Source organism: Zootoca vivipara, chromosome 5 (assembly GCF_963506605.1).
Source record: "Zootoca vivipara chromosome 5, rZooViv1.1, whole genome shotgun sequence".
Classification (NCBI taxonomy): Eukaryota; Metazoa; Chordata; class Lepidosauria; order Squamata; family Lacertidae; genus Zootoca; species Zootoca vivipara.
Genome location: NC_083280.1, coordinates 46,064,952 through 46,084,554, shown reverse-complemented (window position 1 = coordinate 46,084,554; position 19,603 = coordinate 46,064,952). Strand labels below are relative to the sequence as shown.

At 44.2% G+C, this 19,603-nt stretch overlaps 2 protein-coding genes across 3 annotated transcripts in view; one reads left to right on the top strand and one right to left on the bottom strand.

Annotated features, from left to right (window-relative positions):
- Nucleotides 1-699: 699 nt before the first annotated feature.
- On the bottom strand, nucleotides 700-10,295 carry GSTO1 (glutathione S-transferase omega 1). The gene is made up of 6 exons (XM_035133092.2): nucleotides 10,189-10,295; nucleotides 6,843-6,951; nucleotides 5,869-6,091; nucleotides 4,513-4,614; nucleotides 3,652-3,758; nucleotides 700-1,157 (listed from the first exon to the last, which is right to left on the bottom strand). The coding sequence occupies exons 1-6, from the start codon at nucleotides 10,220-10,222 to the stop codon at nucleotides 1,004-1,006; spliced, it is 729 nt and encodes a 242-aa protein (XP_034988983.1). The 5' UTR covers nucleotides 10,223-10,295; the 3' UTR covers nucleotides 700-1,003.
- A 4,582-nt stretch (nucleotides 10,296-14,877) lies between these two features.
- Nucleotides 14,878-19,603, top strand: part of CFAP43 (cilia and flagella associated protein 43) — a 54,093-nt gene continuing 49,367 nt past the window's right edge. For both annotated transcript variants that reach the window (XM_035134003.2, XM_060274723.1), the window contains exons 1-3: nucleotides 14,878-14,975; nucleotides 16,565-16,818; nucleotides 18,694-18,790. In XM_035134003.2, the coding sequence (XP_034989894.2) occupies nucleotides 14,911-14,975; nucleotides 16,565-16,818; nucleotides 18,694-18,790 (416 nt within the window). In that variant the 5' untranslated portion in view covers nucleotides 14,878-14,910. The remainder of the gene's footprint in view (nucleotides 14,976-16,564; nucleotides 16,819-18,693; nucleotides 18,791-19,603) is intronic.

Sequence of the window (19,603 nt, the reverse complement as noted above, 5' to 3'; positions counted from 1 at the left end):
TGGAAAATTGCAAGTAACTGGGGCAGAGTGTGGACATAAAATTGTCAGATGTAGAACAGCTGAAAAATAGCCAAGAGCTGTACCGCTGCCAGATGGAAAGGCAGTAATAAGTAACTATACCTCTGCCAGATGGAAAGGCAGTAATAAGTAACTATGGTTGAATAATATCCCTACATGATATAAAGCTGTTCATACAAGACCCCTCCTCTATTTAAGTTAGCAAGTACAAGTGCTGCTTTGCATAAGGTTGCCAGCTTGCCCAAATTCTGTACTTATGCCAAGTTATTTGAATAGTAAAGAGGATGGGCTGTAGCTCAGTGGCAGAGCACATCCCTTGCATGCCAAGACCCAGGTTCAATCCCTGACATCTCCAGGTAGGGCTGGGAAAGACCCATCTAGAAAGTCATTGCCAATCTGTGTAGACTTCTGAGACTTCGGACCAGTATATAAGCTGTAAAAGCAGCTTCCTATGTATGGGGGAAATGTATGGATTTTTTTATATGATCTTTTTTTGTTTGTTTCCACAATTAAAAACAACAGCAACATAGCTTGCTTCCTAGGGTGCATCCTGAACTTTTCAAAGGCACAGCAAAGTTTAGCCTAGCATACACAGCGTTATATTTTACTTGCACACTAACATCTCCAGTGATGTAACCTCTCCTGTGGAGCAGCAAGGAAAATTAACAGGAAACACCTATATTTTAAAAAAACTGTGTTTATTTCAGAACAGTGGCAGAGCCAATATGGATGCCTACCTGAGGGAAAAGACGTTACAACTTTGGTGGGCAAACAAAGTTAGGCAAATTCTGAATATCATTCCTTTTGGAAAAGAAAGACTTATTTTTTGCAGGTGGCCTGTCACTTCAGCACATCCATATCCCTACTGTACATCAAACACAGAAACCAAACCAATAGTGGCCAGCGCAGGTACCAGCTCTCCATGTGATGGCAGTAGCTCCATCTTCCTTTTCCAACTATTGAAAAGGCTTCCCTCTACTAACTTTCAGAGCCCGTAGTCGCAGGCCTCGTGACTGTTCTTCAGATACAGCTCCAGGAAGCCTTTGTACATCTGAGTGTCGGTGATTGTAGCCTTGACAGCCGGATCCAGCCTCATGGCTTCAACCCAGTGTTTTAGCTCTGGTGTGTGATCCAAACAGCTGCAGAGAAAATGAAAAAAGTCACTGTGAAGCCTACATCTCTGGTGGTTTGTCTGCAAAAGGTCTCCGGTAGAGCACATGTTTTGAATGCAGAAGGTCCCAAATTCAACCCCTGGCATACTTCTGAAACTCCAGCGAGCTGCTGCCAGACAGTGTAGAATACAATGCATCATTGGTCTACTTCCGTATAAGGAAGCTTCCAAACTACTAATCTGTCTGCATTTAGCTCTGTTGGAAGAAGAGAGGTTTTTGACATCCATTATGCTTGGCTTCCTTCGAGATGACGAGGTGCTTCAAAATAGATAGGGGGCACTGCTACACTGCTCTAGTTTCGGAGATCAGGTGTGTCGTTTCAGCACTTCCAACAGTTTGAATTAGAGGGGTTTTTCCAGGCTATTTGGCCGTGAGATCAGCCCACAGGCAATGCAGTCTGAAATAACGCACTTTCCATGGCAAGAACTATATTGCTGGACCAAGAGCCATGCTACATTAAGTTTCTACTTCCATTTGCCAGCCAGAGGATTCTGGATACTCACAAACTGGGTATGAAGGAGTGGTCCCCTGTTCACTCCCAGCATCTGGAAGTTCCATTTGGCCAGCACAGCTAGAAGCTATTCATAGTCTTCTTCTCTGGAGTGGCTCAGAGAAAAAAAACCACCCACATCTCCTTCCTAGTTGTATGCTACAGAGCCAAACTGGTATGGGATGTATAGTGCAGCTGCCCACAACCTAGAAATGGAGAAAGCTCGCTACCTGAAGGTGGCTCTACAAGCTTAACTGTAGAAGGTCTATAGCTCTGCGGTAGTACTTGGTGCTCTGCATGCAAATGGTCCAATATTCAACTCCTGGCACCTCCAGGTAGGGCTGGGACAGACCCCTGTCTGAAATCAGTTGAGAGCCACTGCCAGCAAGTGTAGGAAATACTAACATGGACCAATTGCCTGGCTCAGTGTAAGTCAGCTCCCTATGTTCCTATCCTGCCTCTCGTCAACTCATCATTCCATTTTTCAAAAGGAAAAGTACACAAATAGGATGATAATCCTATACACTGCCTGCACCTGAGATGGCTTTGAAGTCAAATCTAAACCTGACATAATGCCAAAGAAAAGAAACTAAAACCTGAACTCCTACTATCTGATTTACTTACAGGTAGGTAGCCATGTTGGTCTGAGTCGAAGCAAAATAAAAAAAATTCCTTCAGTAGCACCTTAAAGACCAACTAATTTTTTATTTTGTTATGAGCTTTCGTGTGCATGCTATCTGACGAAGTGTGCATGCACACGAAAGCTCATACCAAAATAAAAACTTAGTTGGTCTTTAAGGTGCTACTGAAGGAATTTTTTTTATCTGATTTACTGTACAAGTATAATACAATGGGAATTTCTCAGACATCCCAGAGCACCAAGCCCGACCCTGGACTCTTCTAGGAGAGCAGAGAAAAGGGAAATCATCAGAGGAGTCTGATCCTCCTCTAACTACCCTCTAGACACCTTACGGCATAGTTTGATAAAATTTATCCTTGGCAATGTTTCTAATGAGAATTTTAATCCTCCCACAGTAATCACAAGTTCTTTGTGCACTACCTAAACTGTTACGTTACATTAAAAATGTTTTTTAAAAAAATGTGTGCAGGAGCGGCTGCATCAGTTAAAGCAACAACAAAAACTCCTTTAAGGTGCCACTACTAGAGCCTGACAGATTGTGGTAGAAGCTTCATCAGCCTCGTGAAACATGCAGGTATTATTGCTCATGGGATCCAAATATATCACATCTCAGCTTAACAAGGCAAGAGATGAGCAAGCCTTTTGGCCAAGCGCTTAGCTTCTTCACTCTTCCCTTTGCAGCAGCAGGAAACACAACCAGGTAATTTTCCGTTAACTACAGTTTCTCAGTTTGGACAAAATGAGAAACCAGAGTTAACAGCATTAGAACAAGGTAAGTTTCTAAACCACGGTTTGAAGTACATTTAGTATCCAAACTTGTTCTGAAGCTCTTAACTAGTTTTTTTTCCCTCCCTGAACTGGAAAGCTGTGGTTAACAGAAGACTATGCTTGCATGGGGAAGAACAAGGGGGCTGTGCATACAGCCAAAAGGGCTGTTCATACCTTGGACTTATTAATCAGAGGAATGATCATCCAAGTGTGACCATTATCTGTAGTGAGAAAAGAAGCCCATTGTCTTGATCGAATTCAAATTGAACAGAACCGAATCTGCCAGTAAATACTAGTACAGATTAGAAGGGATCACTCCAGAAACATACACATTCAAGTGAGTCAAATGTGCATTTTCAAGTGAGAAGAATGATTCTCCTCCTTTTCTGCACCCCCTTCACTTCCTCCAGACACCCCATTGCCTTGCAGATTACAGATGAAGCAGGACAAATGGCAGGAGCTCTCCCCTATCAACGGTGCCCATTGGCGAAGGGACAAGAGAAGGAAGGTAGCTTGAGAATGGTACTCAAATGTGAGAGGTACAAAAGATTCAAAGGGCTTACTCATATAACTGGTAGGGCTCCATACGCTCAAACCAAGGCCAGATCAGATAGTCGATCATGGAAACAGTGTTCCCACCGAAATACTTAGTCTTGCGGTTTACTAGAATCTAAAAGGGAAAGAGAAACAGGAGATTCCTACAGAAAAAGCACAGTATACCAAGAGAACTTGCAGAAACTGAAATCCAGATTGAGGAAGGGGAAAGTGGCTGCATATATAGCAGATAGGACCTTGTTACACAGAGCTCAGTAGTTTCAGAACTTTGAGCCCTATGTTACAGACCTGTGTGGTGATTTTAACCTGTACTGGTCCTGAGTGGACCGCACAACAGATCACAGACCAAAGTGGGTTGTGCAGCTGGATTTTAAGAACTTATTGGCTGCAATTCCAGATTCAGCAGAAAGCAAAACTGCAACCACTGGAAAGCACTAGAAGCTCTCTGTCTGGAAACACTCTTAGTTTTTTGTTTGAAAATCCCTCTTGTCAGATAGAAACAAATCCATCAATAAAGATATGAACATGGCTCCCTCTAGTGGGCAGCACTAGAGTCTGCTCAGAGTAATCCCAAAACTAAATTATGTGGAAGAGTCACAGGTTTGAATGAGCCCTTGTGTAGGATGCGGAGGATCAAAATATTAGACTTCCATTGCATGAAGTACAGCTATGTAAATAAGATACAGAGAACAGAGCAATATGTTCCCTAACACAGATTCAGCCTAGTAACAGAGTAGAACAGTTGCCCAAGGACATATGCTTGAATTTAGTTAGAAAACTTTTGTGTGGAACAGAAATGGGGAACTTCTCTCCCTCACAATCAAGTTAATGTATAGCTTTCCGTAGATGCCCCCCCCCCCAACTCTCACCTCTTCAAGTTTGAGAAGCCTTTCTTGGAGCTCATTCTTCACCGCCGACGCATTGTCTCCACTCCTGACGGCCAGAAGATACTTGTGACACAGAGGAGTTAGCTAACCCAAAGCAGAGATTGCCATGTTACCAAGGTGCAGAAAGGTGCTTAGCATTTTAATTCAAGGAACATAAATGCATGCTAAGAATGAGAGGTAATTGTACCATGACTAAATTTACAGTGGTAAAAGCCCTGTCAGTAAGAGGGTGTAAGTTGCAGCCCAGCATGGCTTCCGCTGGCCAATGGTTCTGAACTGTGGAGGAGTCCTTTTCACCTTGATAGAACATCTATCCATACCATCTTTCCATTAGTATGAAGCAGGAATGAGGAACCTGTGGGCCTCCGGGTGTCACTGGATTCCAATTCCCATCAGCTGCAGCCAGTGTGATGGGTGTTAAGAGTCCAATAAGAGGGCCACAAGCTCACCACCCCTGCTATAAAGATGCCTAAAGGAGTTGTTTTCCTCCTCTAAACTATTTGGTTACCTGTTGAGATTCACACCTTTCTCTTTCACACATTTAATTGTATACTACAGACAGATAAACATGTCCATTTTAGTTAACACAGGGCAACTTTCCATTGTGTGATGCTACAGGAGCTTAGATGTGTTCCTCAAACACCTTATTAATTTTTTTAAAATGAATTTTGTTGTCATAGAATGGGTTTAAGATGGAGAGGAGGAAACACAAGCCAAGGGAGATAAACCCACAGAAAGCATCTCTCATTGCAGGAGAATGTGGAACAACCAAAAAGATTGTATCAGATATCAACACACACCCCTTCCACTCAGCATCCAGACTAACCCTGGTTTAATGTAGAATTCCAAGTAAACTCAAAAGGAAAAGCAAAGCTACACAGAACATTAGCAGTCCCGCTTTGCTTCTATATTTTAGTCCTATGTTGGGACAACATATAGCAGCCACCTTACCCTGTCTCTATGTTCCACATTCACCACAGTTTCCTCATGTTGTCCCTAGTCTACAAAATCCCACTTTCTGTTATACCAGCCTGACCCTGTCATCTTGTACCAGGATCTGTGCAGGATGCCATAAGTGACATATGTCAACACACTAAAACTCTTTGTAGCAACCAGTTCCTAGTAACACCCAGCATCAGGTCACATTGTCCAGTAACTTTCAAACTGTCTTTCTTCCACAAATGTGTTCTTTGCAGATCTCACTTTTGGCTTTCAGGCACGTTTAAAATAGGGCAGCGGTGTTGCCTAGCAGATTGCCTGTAATCATAACAATGCCTTATCAGTGGTATTTTCATACCACACACTGAAATGAGTTTCCCATTACTCCTCTGTACACACCTTGGAGAATTGTTCCAAGAGCATCTTCTGATAAGCTTTCTCATAAGGATCTGCAGGATACAGCTTCTTCTCTGGATACGCTTCATCCAAATACTCACAAGTGATTGGAGACTCGTAGATAAACTGGCCCTTGCTGGTCTCTAGCACAGGTACCAATCCGAATGGGCTTTTCTCAAAAAACCAGTCTGGCTTGTTTTTCAAGTTGATATTGACAATTTCATGGCTAAAACGTATGGCATGGAAAAACACAGCAAGGTTATTTTGCCAACTTGCCTGTTACTTGCCTGTTACAGTCAACTTCTGCTCTGTTAATGAAATCACCTAAGGTTCTGTTTCATACAGGCAACATGGTTATAGAATTCCAGATGCAGCCCTCTAACTATTAGGAACTAGAAGGCAAGGGGTCTAGATGACAAATGGGGAACCACTGGCCTCTAGGCTTGATCCAGACCATGGACTCCATTCTAGCACTCATCAAAGGGTACTTTTGGCAGCTCCACCTCCTCCTCTTGTTGGACTCACAAACATCCCGGGTCAAAATGGGAATCCCCACATTCCACTGCCTCATGCTGTGGCACACACTTTCTGGGTGGAGTGTGTGCGTGAGTAGAAACACACCCTGTGTCAACTGGAAGACAACTCCCATAAAGCTTGATATGGAATGAACGTCTGCCAGTTTCCAACCCCAAAGGTGGTTAAAAACAGATTATAATACAATAAAATTAGGTCTAAGTGAAATTAGAGAGAAGGTTCATTTGATCTGGGGACTGGGGTATTGTTTGGGGGAGTTGTTGGGTGTGGCTGTTGCTGTTAATTTCTGCATCTTTATTTTTGATCTTATGATTTATGTAGAAATTGTTCTATTTGGTTGGGTACTTTTTGATGTTTCATTTATTGTTTACAACTACTTTTGTTATGTTTTTAGTTTTTGGAAAGGCAGCATATAAGTAAAATGACTGATTGACTGATCTTACTTGATTCCTTTGGCTTTGAGGACTAGCCTTGTTCTCTGTGCAAAAGGGCAGTAGCGCATACTGTAGAGACGGATCACTCCCTCCGGCACAGGCCCTGGAGCAGAACTTCCTGGAATACAAAGAGACTTACACAGGTTATTCTGGTTAGAGCTAGCAAAATTATAGCTTTTTTCTGAACAGAAACCATAAGCAGGCCATGAGTTAGGGCAGAGAGGACAAAGAAGCAGAGAGAAAAAAAGGGGAGTCTTCTGAAAAATAAATTCCTCTGGTATTTGATATGCTCCATTTTCATAACCCTGCAGTCATTCCAAAGGGTGGTTTCACACTGGTGATTCACATCTTAATTCGGATGAATTAGCCGAGGAAAGTAAATGGCGACAGGAGTGTGAGGATGCCAAGCAACTGATCTGAGAATAATTCCACAGCACTCAGCTGAATTGCTGCAAAGTAAGCAGCTTGTATATTGTATTTGTTCTGCATTTCTTGGAGCTCAAGCCTGCAGTCCTATATCCACTTATCTGAGAGTAAGCCCCATTGAACTCAATGGGATTTATCACTGAATAAACATGTGCAGGAATATGCTGTAAAAAACAACACCAAAAGATTTGGCAGCATAAGCTTAGCGTTGCAGTACCCATTTCCCCACCTGGTAAAGACTTATGGGGCCCATTCACCACTATCCATGCATGTCTGCAGGGCCAGGAAGAGACAAAATCAATGTCCCAACATGTCTCAACACATCCATCTCTCTGTGTGTATGCAGCAAAGGAACACACACATAACTTCCTTGCTAGACTTGGGCATGTAGGCAGACACAAAGTCACAAGCCAGGAAGAAGGTTGTATGGGAAAGAGACTTAAGTTTATGCTATTCCCCAAACCAAGGACTTACTTCATGGACTTGGGCTAGAGAAAAGAAACTATAGCTCACTCAGGATGATCTGTAGCCACAATGGCATCAGGGCAGTTATATGCCATCCCATTTTCAATACTTTTTGCATCTACCCAAGTTTCCGATGGACATGTACCGGTATTTATTTCCAATCCGTGCATGCCCCATAGCGAAATCCTTTAAATTACCATGTTCTAGGAGACAAGGGTGCTGCTTTTGTTGCACCATAGCCATGGGCGTACCCAGGATCAAAACTAGGGGGGGGTCAAGGGGAGGGGCCAAGGCACGGAAGGGGAGGGGCCACAAAGTGGGCGGGAACGGCGAACTCGCGCTCCGCCGGGCTGTGCCCCTCCCTAGCAGCAGGGCTGGTAGGCGGAGGCGGAGCCCAGCCCAGCGGAGCGCGAGTTCAGCGTTCCCGCCCGCCGCGCCGCGCTCTCTGGTTCCCCGCCGCGCTTGGCCTTGCCAGAGGGCGCGACGGGGAGCTGGAGGGAGGGCGCAGCGCGGCGGGCGGGAACGGCGAACTCGCGCTCCGCCGGGCTGTGCCCCTCCCTAGCAGCAGGGCTGGTGGGCGGAGGCGGAGCCCAGCCCAGCGCGAGTTCAGCGTTCCCGCCCACCGCGCCGCGCTCCCTGGTTCCCCGCCGCGCTTGGCCTTGCCTGAGGGCGCGCCGGGGAGCTGGAGGGAGGGTGCGGCGCGGTGCGGCGGGAATGGCGAACTCGCGCTCCGCCGGGCTGTGCTCCGCCTCTGCCCACCAGCCCTGCTTCTAGAGTAGGGCAGCTGCCCTAACTTGCCGCATGGTGGGTACGCCCTTGACCATAGCACAAGAGTACCCTACCAGATGATAATAATGCAGTCCCATTGGGGAAGCACTAGAGAACAATTAATAAAGTAGAATGATGTGTGGACAGTCCAGCATAAATCCACCACTAATGCAGTATTATTGTATCAATGTCATGCACCTACCAAAAAAGAAAAGAAACCTTAAACCCGCCTGGAGGGTCCCTGAGAAAAGGCAGGAGAACAATAGGGACATCATAGAGATGTGAAGGTCCACAGGAAATTCAGGGAGGGGGTGACTTTTTTCCTTTAGGCTGTAACATTTCTAGGGGTATGCTCTCTCTCACAGCATAGCAGTTAAGCCAAACACAAGGAACTGTATGCAAGCCTAGAGAACAGAGTTGTGTGTAAATTGCATCCTCGCCAAAAAAGTTATGCCTGTAGCAATTTATTCATTAGCAGAGGATCTCCATAAAACTTTTGAAGTTTCGTGAGCTCTTACAACCCCATCTCACGATTTTAACAGGGTGCTCTTTCTTTATAGGAACAACAGGACTCCTACAATGTGCACGTTGTTCTGCAGTTGTATTTCTTACAAGAACAAGCTGCTGCCAACCCATAAAGATTCATGGGCTTGTGAAGAGAAACAGTGTGTGGCACAACACTGCCCTCACCAATTTAATCAGCATCTTGCCTTCAGTGCCAATTGAAAAGTGTCCCATGAATAAATTGGGGTCTGGTGTAGGGACACAGCATGGAAGATCACAACAGCCTCTTCTGGGTCTAGCAGAATATGCATCTGGAGAATTTGCCAACTGGGAAAGTAAGCTACTTACTACAAAACCCACTTCTGACATTACACTGCACCCTCAATTAGCTCACTACCAGCAGCGGCTAGGCAAGAGGTTTAGGCAGCTACAGCAACATCTGAACAGACCTTTAAAAGGTGTGCAAATTAAAATCATGTTGCCAATACAATTATCAGTGCAAATTGTCCAGAGTGCAGGTGGAGGAGGTGACCTGAGGCAAAGTAAAGAAGTCATCAACGGCAATCCTATTTTTCACATGCAGTACTGTGCACAAACACCAACGCGCGTAAGACATCAGACGTAGCTCAGAGGAGAGCTCACGACCGTTGTGTTTTTTTAATTAAATGAGGAAATGAAGATGAGTGATACGCCGCCATGCAAACTGTTTTGAGGAGCGTTTATTATTTAAAATGCACGTCGCTTTTAGTGAAGTTCGTTGCGAGCTGCTTCGGAGATTTGCTTTACACAGAATTTCAAGGAAAGAGTCCATTTTGAAACGTTATTTCAAAAATAGTCCCAGGAAATCCTCCCCGCCCTCTCTTCGGATACGTACCTCTGAACGAATGCGCCGCAGCAAATCACGTGGCGTTAAATAAACGCAGCTTTGCATTATTATTATTATTATTATTATTATTATTATTATTATTATTATTATTATTATTAAAACACATCAGCGGGTGGGGTGGTAACGAGCGGGCTCAGAGAACGGGGAAACTTCACCCCTTTCTTCCCTTGCCGTAATATGGAGGAAAATCACTAAACTTAGCATTTGCTGGGCGTCGGGGGGCGCCACAAGGAAAAGAGGCCTCAAGGACAGGCACAGGCAAGCAGAGAGCATGCAATGCTGTGGGAAAGAAGCAAACCCTCTCACCTTTTCCTAGGCTCCTAGCGAATTCCCCAGACATTTTCCCTGGTGTGGTCAGCAGGCAAGTGTTGGACACCGAAGCAAGGGAACCTCCCCGGAGTCTACCGACTGTCTCCGCCCACATCCCTTGATCCGAAAATCAATCGACTCCGCCCGCTTCGTTATTATGCGACGATTCAGTTATAGAAGCCTTCTCAGAACTTGGCCAGTTGAAAGCGCCTGGACATACCAGTGCCGGATTTACGTACAAGCTATAGCTTACGGCCCCACTCTCTTGGGGGCTCCCAAAAAAAGTAAAGGGAGAAAAAAACTGGATGTGCATTTCCAAAATATAAGATAAAAAACAAATAAAATAAAACCTACAGTGCCAAATGGCTTAAGATACCTATTAGGTCCATAAATTACCATATGGCATATATTCAACACACACAAAAAACAGGGACAATTTGCTGTTGACAAAGGACAGCTGGACATATAAAGGACCCCATTACCTTCAGTAGCTTAAAGGTAAAGGGACCCCTGACCATTAGGTCCAGTCGTGACCGACTCTGGGGTTGCACGCTCATCTCGCATTATTGGCCGAGGGAGCCGGCGTATAGCTTCCAGGTCATGTGGCCAGCATGACAAAGCCGCTTCTGGCAAACCAGAGCAGCACATGGAAACGCCGTTTACCTTCCCGCTGTAGCGGTTCCTATTTATCTACTTGCATTTTGAGATGCTTTCGAACTGCTAGGTTGGCAGGAGCTGGGACCAAGCAACGGGAGCTCACCCCGTCACAGGGATTCGAACCGCCGACCTTCTGATCAGCAAGCCCTAGGCTCAGTGGTTTAACCACAGCGCCACCTGGGTCCCTTCCAGTAGCTTAGGCCCTCATAAAACCTAAATCCGGCCCTGGACATAACGTTGAATGAATATGGATAGCAGTGGGGCTTTAGGTTTCCAGTCTAAAGGCACTTCAGCTAAAGTCCTACCTCCACTTACACTGAAATCAATATTTTTTATTCATTTATGCATTCATAGCCCACTGTTTCTCTAAGGCGCTCAAAGTGGAGTACTTGATTGTCGTCCCCACTCCTCATTGAACCCCAAAGCCGTGTCTCACAGCAAAAGTAACTGACCTGTGGAAAGGACTCTATGAACTGAAAACAGAGACAATATATGTACCTTTGTTATCCATGAAAATCTTTAAATAAAACATTTTTTAAAAGAAAAAAACAACAACAACCCTGTGATGTAGGCTGAGAGACGGTGACTGGCCCTAAATCACCCACTGAGCTTCATTGCTTAGTAGGGATCCTAGTCTGACACACGGTAACCGTTACCCCACACAGGCTCAATAGCCATATGACGCCTTAAAGATAACAAAGGCAACATTGATTTTAAATAAGGTTTGCAGTCTGGAGCCCACTAACTTCCTTACGCCATAATAGATCTGTGAAGCTTCTAAGGAGCCACAGGAAACTTTGCAGTTTTTGCCAAAATGGAAATCATGCAGATGCTCCTCTGGAACATAAATCAGTGGGGCTTACTTTTGAGTAAGCATGTATAAGCTTGCACTGTTAGGCTGCAAGCCTATACAGACATTTAACCAGGAGGAAGCCTGGCTATAGAGGGGTTTACTTCTGAATAAACCTGCAGAGGATTTCCCTGTTGGTAGTAAGTCTCATCAAACTCAGCCTATAAAAGTTTGCTAATAGAGTCTTGAGGAGATGGAACAAATTGTACAGTTGGGAAGGCCACATTTTAAAATATATTTTTGTTTGTAGAATCTTCACATTTTCTCAAAGAAAGCAGTATAGTAGTTCATGGAAGCCTTTCTAATTTGAGCCATAGCTGCCAAGTTTTCCCTTTTCTCGCGAGGAAGCTTATTCAGCATAAGGGAAAATCCCTTAAAAAAGGGATAACTTGGCAGCTATGATTTGAGCATTAGAACAAATTTCCAACTTTACACTGTTTACACAAGTTGGCTGGTTTACATGCTCAACTCAAGTTCCCGGCACTGGGGCAAATCGTAACTCTACCCTGAAAGTACATATACACTGCAACCAAATGGGAGTAATAATTTCCACCTCAGGATATCAGGGCTGTTCCTGCCACATGGGTCTTCCCACAGACTGCTCTCTATGTGTTTTTTTTGTGTTGGTTGTTTTTTTTAAAAAAAAAAAAACTCCCTACAAGAAGAAAACTAGCATGGCAGGAGCAGGCTGGACTTGCAAGGAGTTTGAAATAAGGACAAAAATTGAGTGACTAATTCAAAAACAAAGTCTTTCAGAGTGCTTCCTGGGCCCACAGGACCCTGACATACTAAGGATGCATGTGATACATGCAAATCAAAGGCAAACACTGAATCATGCACATCGGGCACACCATGTTCTTTTATTACCTCCTGAGCAGAAGTAGTCCAAAGGATTGCCACCAGGGAGGACAGATGTAAAGGATTTACCTGTCGTAATATCAGCCTATAAAGTTGGTAACCCAGAGTTGAGAAACAGTCTTGTAACACTGTGGCCAAATTGTCAACAACAATGGTGACTCAGTATTTTGATCCACAGTCATCCTAGCTGTGCATTATTGTTGTTTTGCTTTTTGCTATCTTATATTCCAGCATTCCATGTGATTTTCAGCAGTTTTTAAACTGTGGCTTTTATTGTTTTAATTTGTGAAGTAGGTTGCAAAGGAAATCTAACCTGTCTGTTTCTAACAATTTAGAAACAACAGTCTTCCTTGGTATTGCAGGACTACTGCAGATTTAATAATGAAATCCTAGGGCTCAGTCCTAATAAGTGTAAAGTAATAATTATATCTTTAAAACACATTCAAAACACGTTCTTGCCCTCAAAGAATTCTGGGTAGTGTAGTTTACTCCTCAGAGTTACATGTTCCAGAAACCCTTATAAACTATAGTGCCCAGAATTATTTGAAGGAAAGAATGTGCTTAAAATGTACTTTAAATCTCATTATTACCAGTGTGACTTATCTGAGCTACTTACAGCTCTTTCGGTTTGGCTGCATACACACCATATGGTTAAAGTACATTTAAAGCAACTCCACCTCATATGAATTGCATTTGTTAAGGGTTATGGAAACTGGAGCACTTTAAAGTGTAAACTGTCTTTCCCAGGATTCTTAGGGACGGGGATGTGTTTTAAATGTATTTTAAATGTATCCTATAGCCGGTCACAGCAGCAAGTGAAAAGGAGGGTAATTGGAGAGGCCTCTGCACTTGCCTAATAATCAAAAGGCGTTCCAACTCCTCCCAGCAACACATGCCTTAGCGTGCCTGGCACAATCCATGATAACAAGAGAAAGAGAACAAAAAGCTCTGCCATGTATCTACGTACTAGAGTTTCACTAGGAAGGAATACAATATTAAGAGTGTATAACTCGGAAGGTTTAAAATAGTAGAACTGAAAAGCATTTAGTCTCAATGGTGCTTGATTTATTTGTCCTTGCTGGTCCCAAAAGTATAGGTAAAAGGTAAAGGTAAAGGGACCCCTGACAGTTAAGTCCAGTCGCGGACGACTCTGGAGTTGCAGCGCTCATCTTGCTCTATAGGCTGAGGGAACCAGCATTTGTCCACAGACAGTTTTTCCGGGACATGTGGCCAGCATGACTAAACTGCTTCTGGCGAACCAGAGCAGCGCATGGAAACGCTGTTTACCTTCCCGCCGGAGCGGTACCTATTTATCTACTTGCACTTTGACGTCCCAAAAGTATGGTATAGGGTGACCTAACATTAGATTCTGGGAATAAAAAATAACAACCCTTCAACTGAACTTAAATCAGCACACCAACGAAAATGTCACCAGCAATTTGAGCATGTCTTCAGGAAGGGACCTAGCCTCTCGGCCCTCCAAATGTTTGCAGACTACAATTCCCATCATCCCTGACCACTGGTCCTGCTAGCTAGGGATCATGGGAGTTGTAGGCCAAAAACATCTGGAGGGCCGAGTTTGAGGAAGCCTGCTCTAGGGTTTGCTTTAAATGCTCTCTTCTCATATCTATTCAATGTTAGAACATTCAGAAGTTTAAAATTCCAAACTAAAAGACATTATTAGCATCACTTGTGAAAATGCCCCCAGTGTTGTTGTTGTTGTTTAAGCACCCGAACATTTGTCATTTTTATTGTCGTTTGATTACACTAGCATGACAATAAACACAATTAATAGAACGCGATTAGAGCTAGACATGTTTACTCAGAGGTCAGTCAGTCCCACTTAAGTTTCGACAGGACTGATTCTCAGTTGTGTATAGATCGAGGGCAGCCTGAATATTTTAAAGATGAAAATAATTTATTTTAAAAAAGTGTTCCTGGTTTCGTCGTCTCATCTCATGCATGTTTCCTGGGCAGTAAATTCCACAACGTGGGAGCCGACCTCCATAGGTCCCCCATAGCATGAGGGGCAGGAAGACAGACAGACAGACAGACAGACAGACAGACAGAGAGAGAGAGAGAGAGAGAGAGAGAGAGAGAGAGAGAGAGAGAGAGAGAGAGAGAGAGAGCGCTACGTCATCCAGCGAAGAGGCTTCTCAGAGGTTGGCTCTGGAAATAATCCCGCCTTCCCCGCGCGCGGAAGGAGTCAGTCATGCTCGGAACACGAGAACTGAAACGCCAAGCGGGGCGGGGCGGGTCAGGAACGGAAAGCCCATCTTAGCCAATGGTAGGAGCTGCCTGGTGTTGCTAGGAGACGGGTACAAACTGCTCCGGACAGCTCTCTCGCGGGTACCATGGACGGTGGGAAGTTGGGCGGCCGCCGCCCAGGCTCCGGTCACAGAGCTGAACTCGAAGTGAGGTGCGAAGGGGAGCGAGCGGGGGGAAGACTTGCCTGGTGTTTCTTGTGTCCAAAAAAACCCTTCCTCTGCGTACGGCCGCCTTCGCCAAGGTGACGCCCGCCACACGCTTTGGACCGCACGCGCCGGCTGGAGCTGATGGGAGTTGTAGTGCAAAGCGTCTGCTGGCGCCACCTTGGCGAAGGCCGCTATGCACGCTTATTTGGAAGAGTTCTGCTGAGCTCAGTGAGGCTGATGCCTAAACGGACGATAATGCAGAGGATTTGCTCTGTAAGACCCCGTCCTTCTCTCTCGTAGCTTGTCTTCCAAAGCTTCCCACCCACCTTCCCGAAGCCTTTATTTCCCCCAGGGTGGCTCACACTTCTTTGTGCCTCAGTTTGAATCAGTACTCTGGGTTTCATATCATTAACGTCCCTTTCTTCAGGAATGTAGGTACAGGAAAGCTAGCTAGACCTTGGGGGGGGGGGGGACACACCAATCTGAATCAAGAGGTAAAAATATATGCTGTGGTTTTTAAATGTTAGTAGCCTATTGATGGGACCCAGGTGGCGCTGTGGGTTAAACCACAGAGTCTAGGGCTTGCTGATCAGAAGGTCAGCGGTGAGCTCCCGTTGCTCAGTCCCAGCTCCTGCCCACCTAGCAGTTTGAAAGCACATCAAAGTGCAAGTAGATAAATAGGGACCGCTCCGGTGGGAATGTAAACGGCGTTTCCGTGCGCTGCTCTGGTTTGCCAGAAGCAGCTTTGTCATGCTGGCCACAAGACCCGGAAGCTGTCTGCGGACAAATGCTGGCTCCCTTGGCCTATAGAGCGAGATGAGCGCCGCAACCCCAGAGTCGGACACGATTGGACCTGATGGTCAGGGGCCCCTTTACCTTTACCTAGCCTATTGATAACGACAAAGGAAGTCTGGTTTTATTCCCTCAACCCTGTATATAATCTGCTTTTCATTCTTCTTTATGATGGTGCTAACACAGCAAATAAATCTATTGAAGTCCCAAGTAATTCCAGCTATCTGTCTTGTCATTCATTCAATATAATGAATGAAGGCAGATATAACAACACTCCTGTAAATAACAAGATATTGCCAGTGTAATAACAAAGAGGTGGTTTCTGTGTCCCATGTTCTTTTAAAGTGAAGCTTTAGATAAACTCTGATACACCCCATTTCACAGTCCTTTCCAGGACTATTTTCAGAGTCTGTCTTTATGGGTCTATTTTTTTTAGTTACTAATTAAGTTGCAAAATTTCTAAATATCGTACAATCTATTACTGTTTTCTGTTTTTCTTCACTTTCAATATTGTTATGCATTTTCCATTCTGCAGCTTTTTGTTTGCAGTAGGTGAACCATAAATAAATTATATTTGCATTCATTCAATTTAAACTGAGGGGAAGTGCTGTTACATCTTTTTCAAATCTGTTTTCTAGTTGCAGGTTGTGTATGTAATTAGTGAACACAAACAACAGTGGTTTTCCTCAGTGGAAACTTTGTTTTTTGCCTCATTATCCACTTTGCAAAAAACAAAACTCTTGTTTCTTTTAAAATGTCATATAATCCTAACTTTCTTTCTTTCTTTCTCCACCCCTTCAAGATGGGTACAAGGATTCCCCAACAGGAATGTTGGCTTTGTCACCAAAAGAACTGTCTGCTATCCTTGTGGCAATTACATAATATTTATTAACATTGAAACACTGGAGAGATCCATCTTGCGGTGTCACAGTGGAAAGGTAGAAGCTTTTGCAGTGAACCCACAGCAGAATGTCATTGCTTATTCAGACAGGCAGCTGAAACCTGTGATTCACATCCACAGTTATCCAGGTCTAAAGAGACAGGCCAAATTAAAAGGTGGGTCTGATGGTTAATCGAAACCATCTTGAAATGTTTTTTTAGGAATTTAGTGTGGGGAGGGCATAAGAGTTGTGCTAGATCAGGCCAAAAGTCTATAGCAGGGGTCAGCAACCTGAGGCCCATTGGCCGGAAGCGGCCCACGGAGGTCGTTTGACTGGGCCATGAGCCGCCCCCGAACCGAGCCGCCCGCTTGTGTGCGGCACTAAACCGGCGCAGTGCAGCATGGGGACTCGCTTCCATGGCATCGGAAACCGCATCTGCGTGAGCGCAGACGCCAAAAACCACAGGCCCGCAGACGCCAAAAATTGTGGGCGCGCACACAATCCGGTCCACAGAGAGATCTCCACAGGACCGATCCGGCCCAGGCAAGATAAACCTTGCTGATCCCTGCTCTATACAATCCAGCATTCTCTTATTACAATGGCCATTGATATGTCTCTGAGAAGTCCACAAGCTGGACATGAGTGCAATAGCATGGGAACCTGAAGGTCATATGACTAGTAGCAATTGATATCTTCCACGAATTTGTCTCATTCTCATCCCACTTGAAGACTACCACGACATATTGTGGTAGCAAATTATACTCATACTGTTATGATAAGATACTTGATGCTTATAATTTTATAGTATTAAAATGTTCAGAGATCAACTAAGTAGCATGTGAATATTTACATTTGTGTGTTGCCTTATTCCTTAGAAATTGTGCAGATCTTGAGCTTGCATAGAATAAGCTTTTCATGGGGCTTTAAAAACATTAATGTTTTTAAACCCCATGAAAAGCTTATTCCATGCAAGCCTCTAAAAGAAAGAAAGGCTGGGTAAAAGAGACCTTGGAATGTTATTGCATGATATTCATGCAGTGGGATCAAGATAAAATACAAAAAGCCCACGAATCTACTCAATATGAGATCTGCAGAGACTAGTTTTGTGATGTATAATTTCATTAAAAATGGAGCAAGTTGAGAAGGGGATTGGAGACCAGTTACATTTGATTAAAGAGAGGGGGAACAAATGCAACCTGACCATTGCAGATTGATAAAAAATAATATTGTTCTAGAGCAGGCATCCCCAAACTGCGGCCCTCCAGATGTTTTGGCCTACAACTCCCACGATTCCTAGCTAGCAGGACCAGTGGTCAGGGAAGACGGGAATTGTAGTCCAAAACATCTGGAGGGCCGAAGTTTGGGGACACCTGTTCTAGAGATTCTACACCTGCAGTAAATACTTTCAATACGGTAAGTGCTAGAAGAGTTCAAATAATTCATATTGTTTCATGCCCCCCCATCTCTGAGCGGGGTGAGATTCCAGGGATGTGCCTGTCTTTCTGGTGTCTTTATGATATGTGGTTTATTTACACGTACTGTATATACTACTTGATTGAGCCTACGATGGAGGGATTCACAGCACCCCGAAATGATCTTGTGTCTCCCATAGCTGTAGCCTTCAATTCTAACAGAAATCAAACACCATGCTCTGACTCTTTCTCCAGCTTGCTGCCTTTATTCTAGCTTACATTGCAACCCAAAACTCTACACTCCACTCTAGCTTTGTCCTTCTCAATATCTGTAAGTTGAAAGAGGGCCCCCACCCCACCCTTTTGATGTCTCACACCAGCCTCTTAATCCCCATCACCTCAACAGAAAGCTATCTTGGCTTGACTAGCTTTTAACACTTTTAACACTTGGTAAACAAAACCACCAGGGTTGTACAGATTTGTACATAATGTTTACTATAACACTCTAGTGAAAGAAAAATAAACTTCCTCCTATGTTGGCAAGACAAAGCCCTATATGATATGGTATATGGTATGATAGGAAATAGCACAACAGCATGAAGCTGCAGAGACTAAATCCATGCTATTTTATGTTTTAGGGCAAGCCAGCCTGGACTACACCTTGCTTGCATTCAGTTACACGGGTCCTTACCTGGCCAGTTACTCCTCACTCCCAGACTTTTCCCTTACAATATGGTAAGAGTGGGATAGATTGTTTATATTGTATTATATTATATTATATTATATTATCATAGTATTAGCTACTTAATAATTCATATTACTTACTAATAGATCCCTTGCTTGTCTGTAGCTAATTTGACACCTAAGTCAAAAATAGGAATGTCTTCATTTTTGCATAATACAGGCAACTAACCATTTGCACGTGATTGGCACATGCACAACTGTTGAACTGTGTGCCATTTTTGGCACCTCAAGGGGGCAGCATGGACTTATACGTGTCCCGCTGACATGTGTGGTGCCTTGGAATGGAACCCCCATGCAAATCCATTCATGCAAACAGAGGTGCAGGCAGTAAGCCTATGGCCTTAAAAAGTACTCTCTGACTTTCAAAACACTTTGTTCAAGTGACCACGCTTTTGCCTGAAAACCACAAGTTAAATTCACTGTGCACATGTTAGGGGGATTGGTTAGACACTTTCTTGTCATTTTAGGTTATAATTCTATCCCTACTTATTTGGGAGCAAGCCCCCTTGAACTCATTGGGACTTACAGTGGTACCTTGTTTCTTGAACTTAATCTGTTCTGGGAGTCTGTTTGGCTCCCAAAACCGTTTGAAAACCAAGGCGTGGCTTCTGATTGACTGCAGGAACTTCCTGCACTCAAGCGGAAGCCGCATCAAAAGTTTGCAAACCGGAACACTTACTTCCAGGTTTGCGGAGTTCGGGAGTCAATTTGTTCGGGAGCCAAGCTGTTCAAGAACCAAGGTACCACTGTACTTCCTAATAGACATGCATATAATTGCACTGTTAATTGCTTTCAATTACAGTG

Excerpts from the sequence above, each read along its gene's own strand:
- GSTO1 (XM_035133092.2), bottom strand. The coding sequence starts at position 10,222 with ATGTCTGGGGAATTCGCTAGGAGCCTAGGAAAAG. Across the intron at positions 6,952-10,188 it reads CGCTAGGAGCCTAGGAAAAG|GAAGTTCTGCTCCAGGGCCT; the intron begins GTGAGAGGGTTT and ends TTTGTATTCCAG. Across the intron at positions 3,759-4,512 it reads GGCTTCTCAAACTTGAAGAG|ATTCTAGTAAACCGCAAGAC; the intron begins GTGAGAGTTGGG and ends TTTCCCTTTTAG.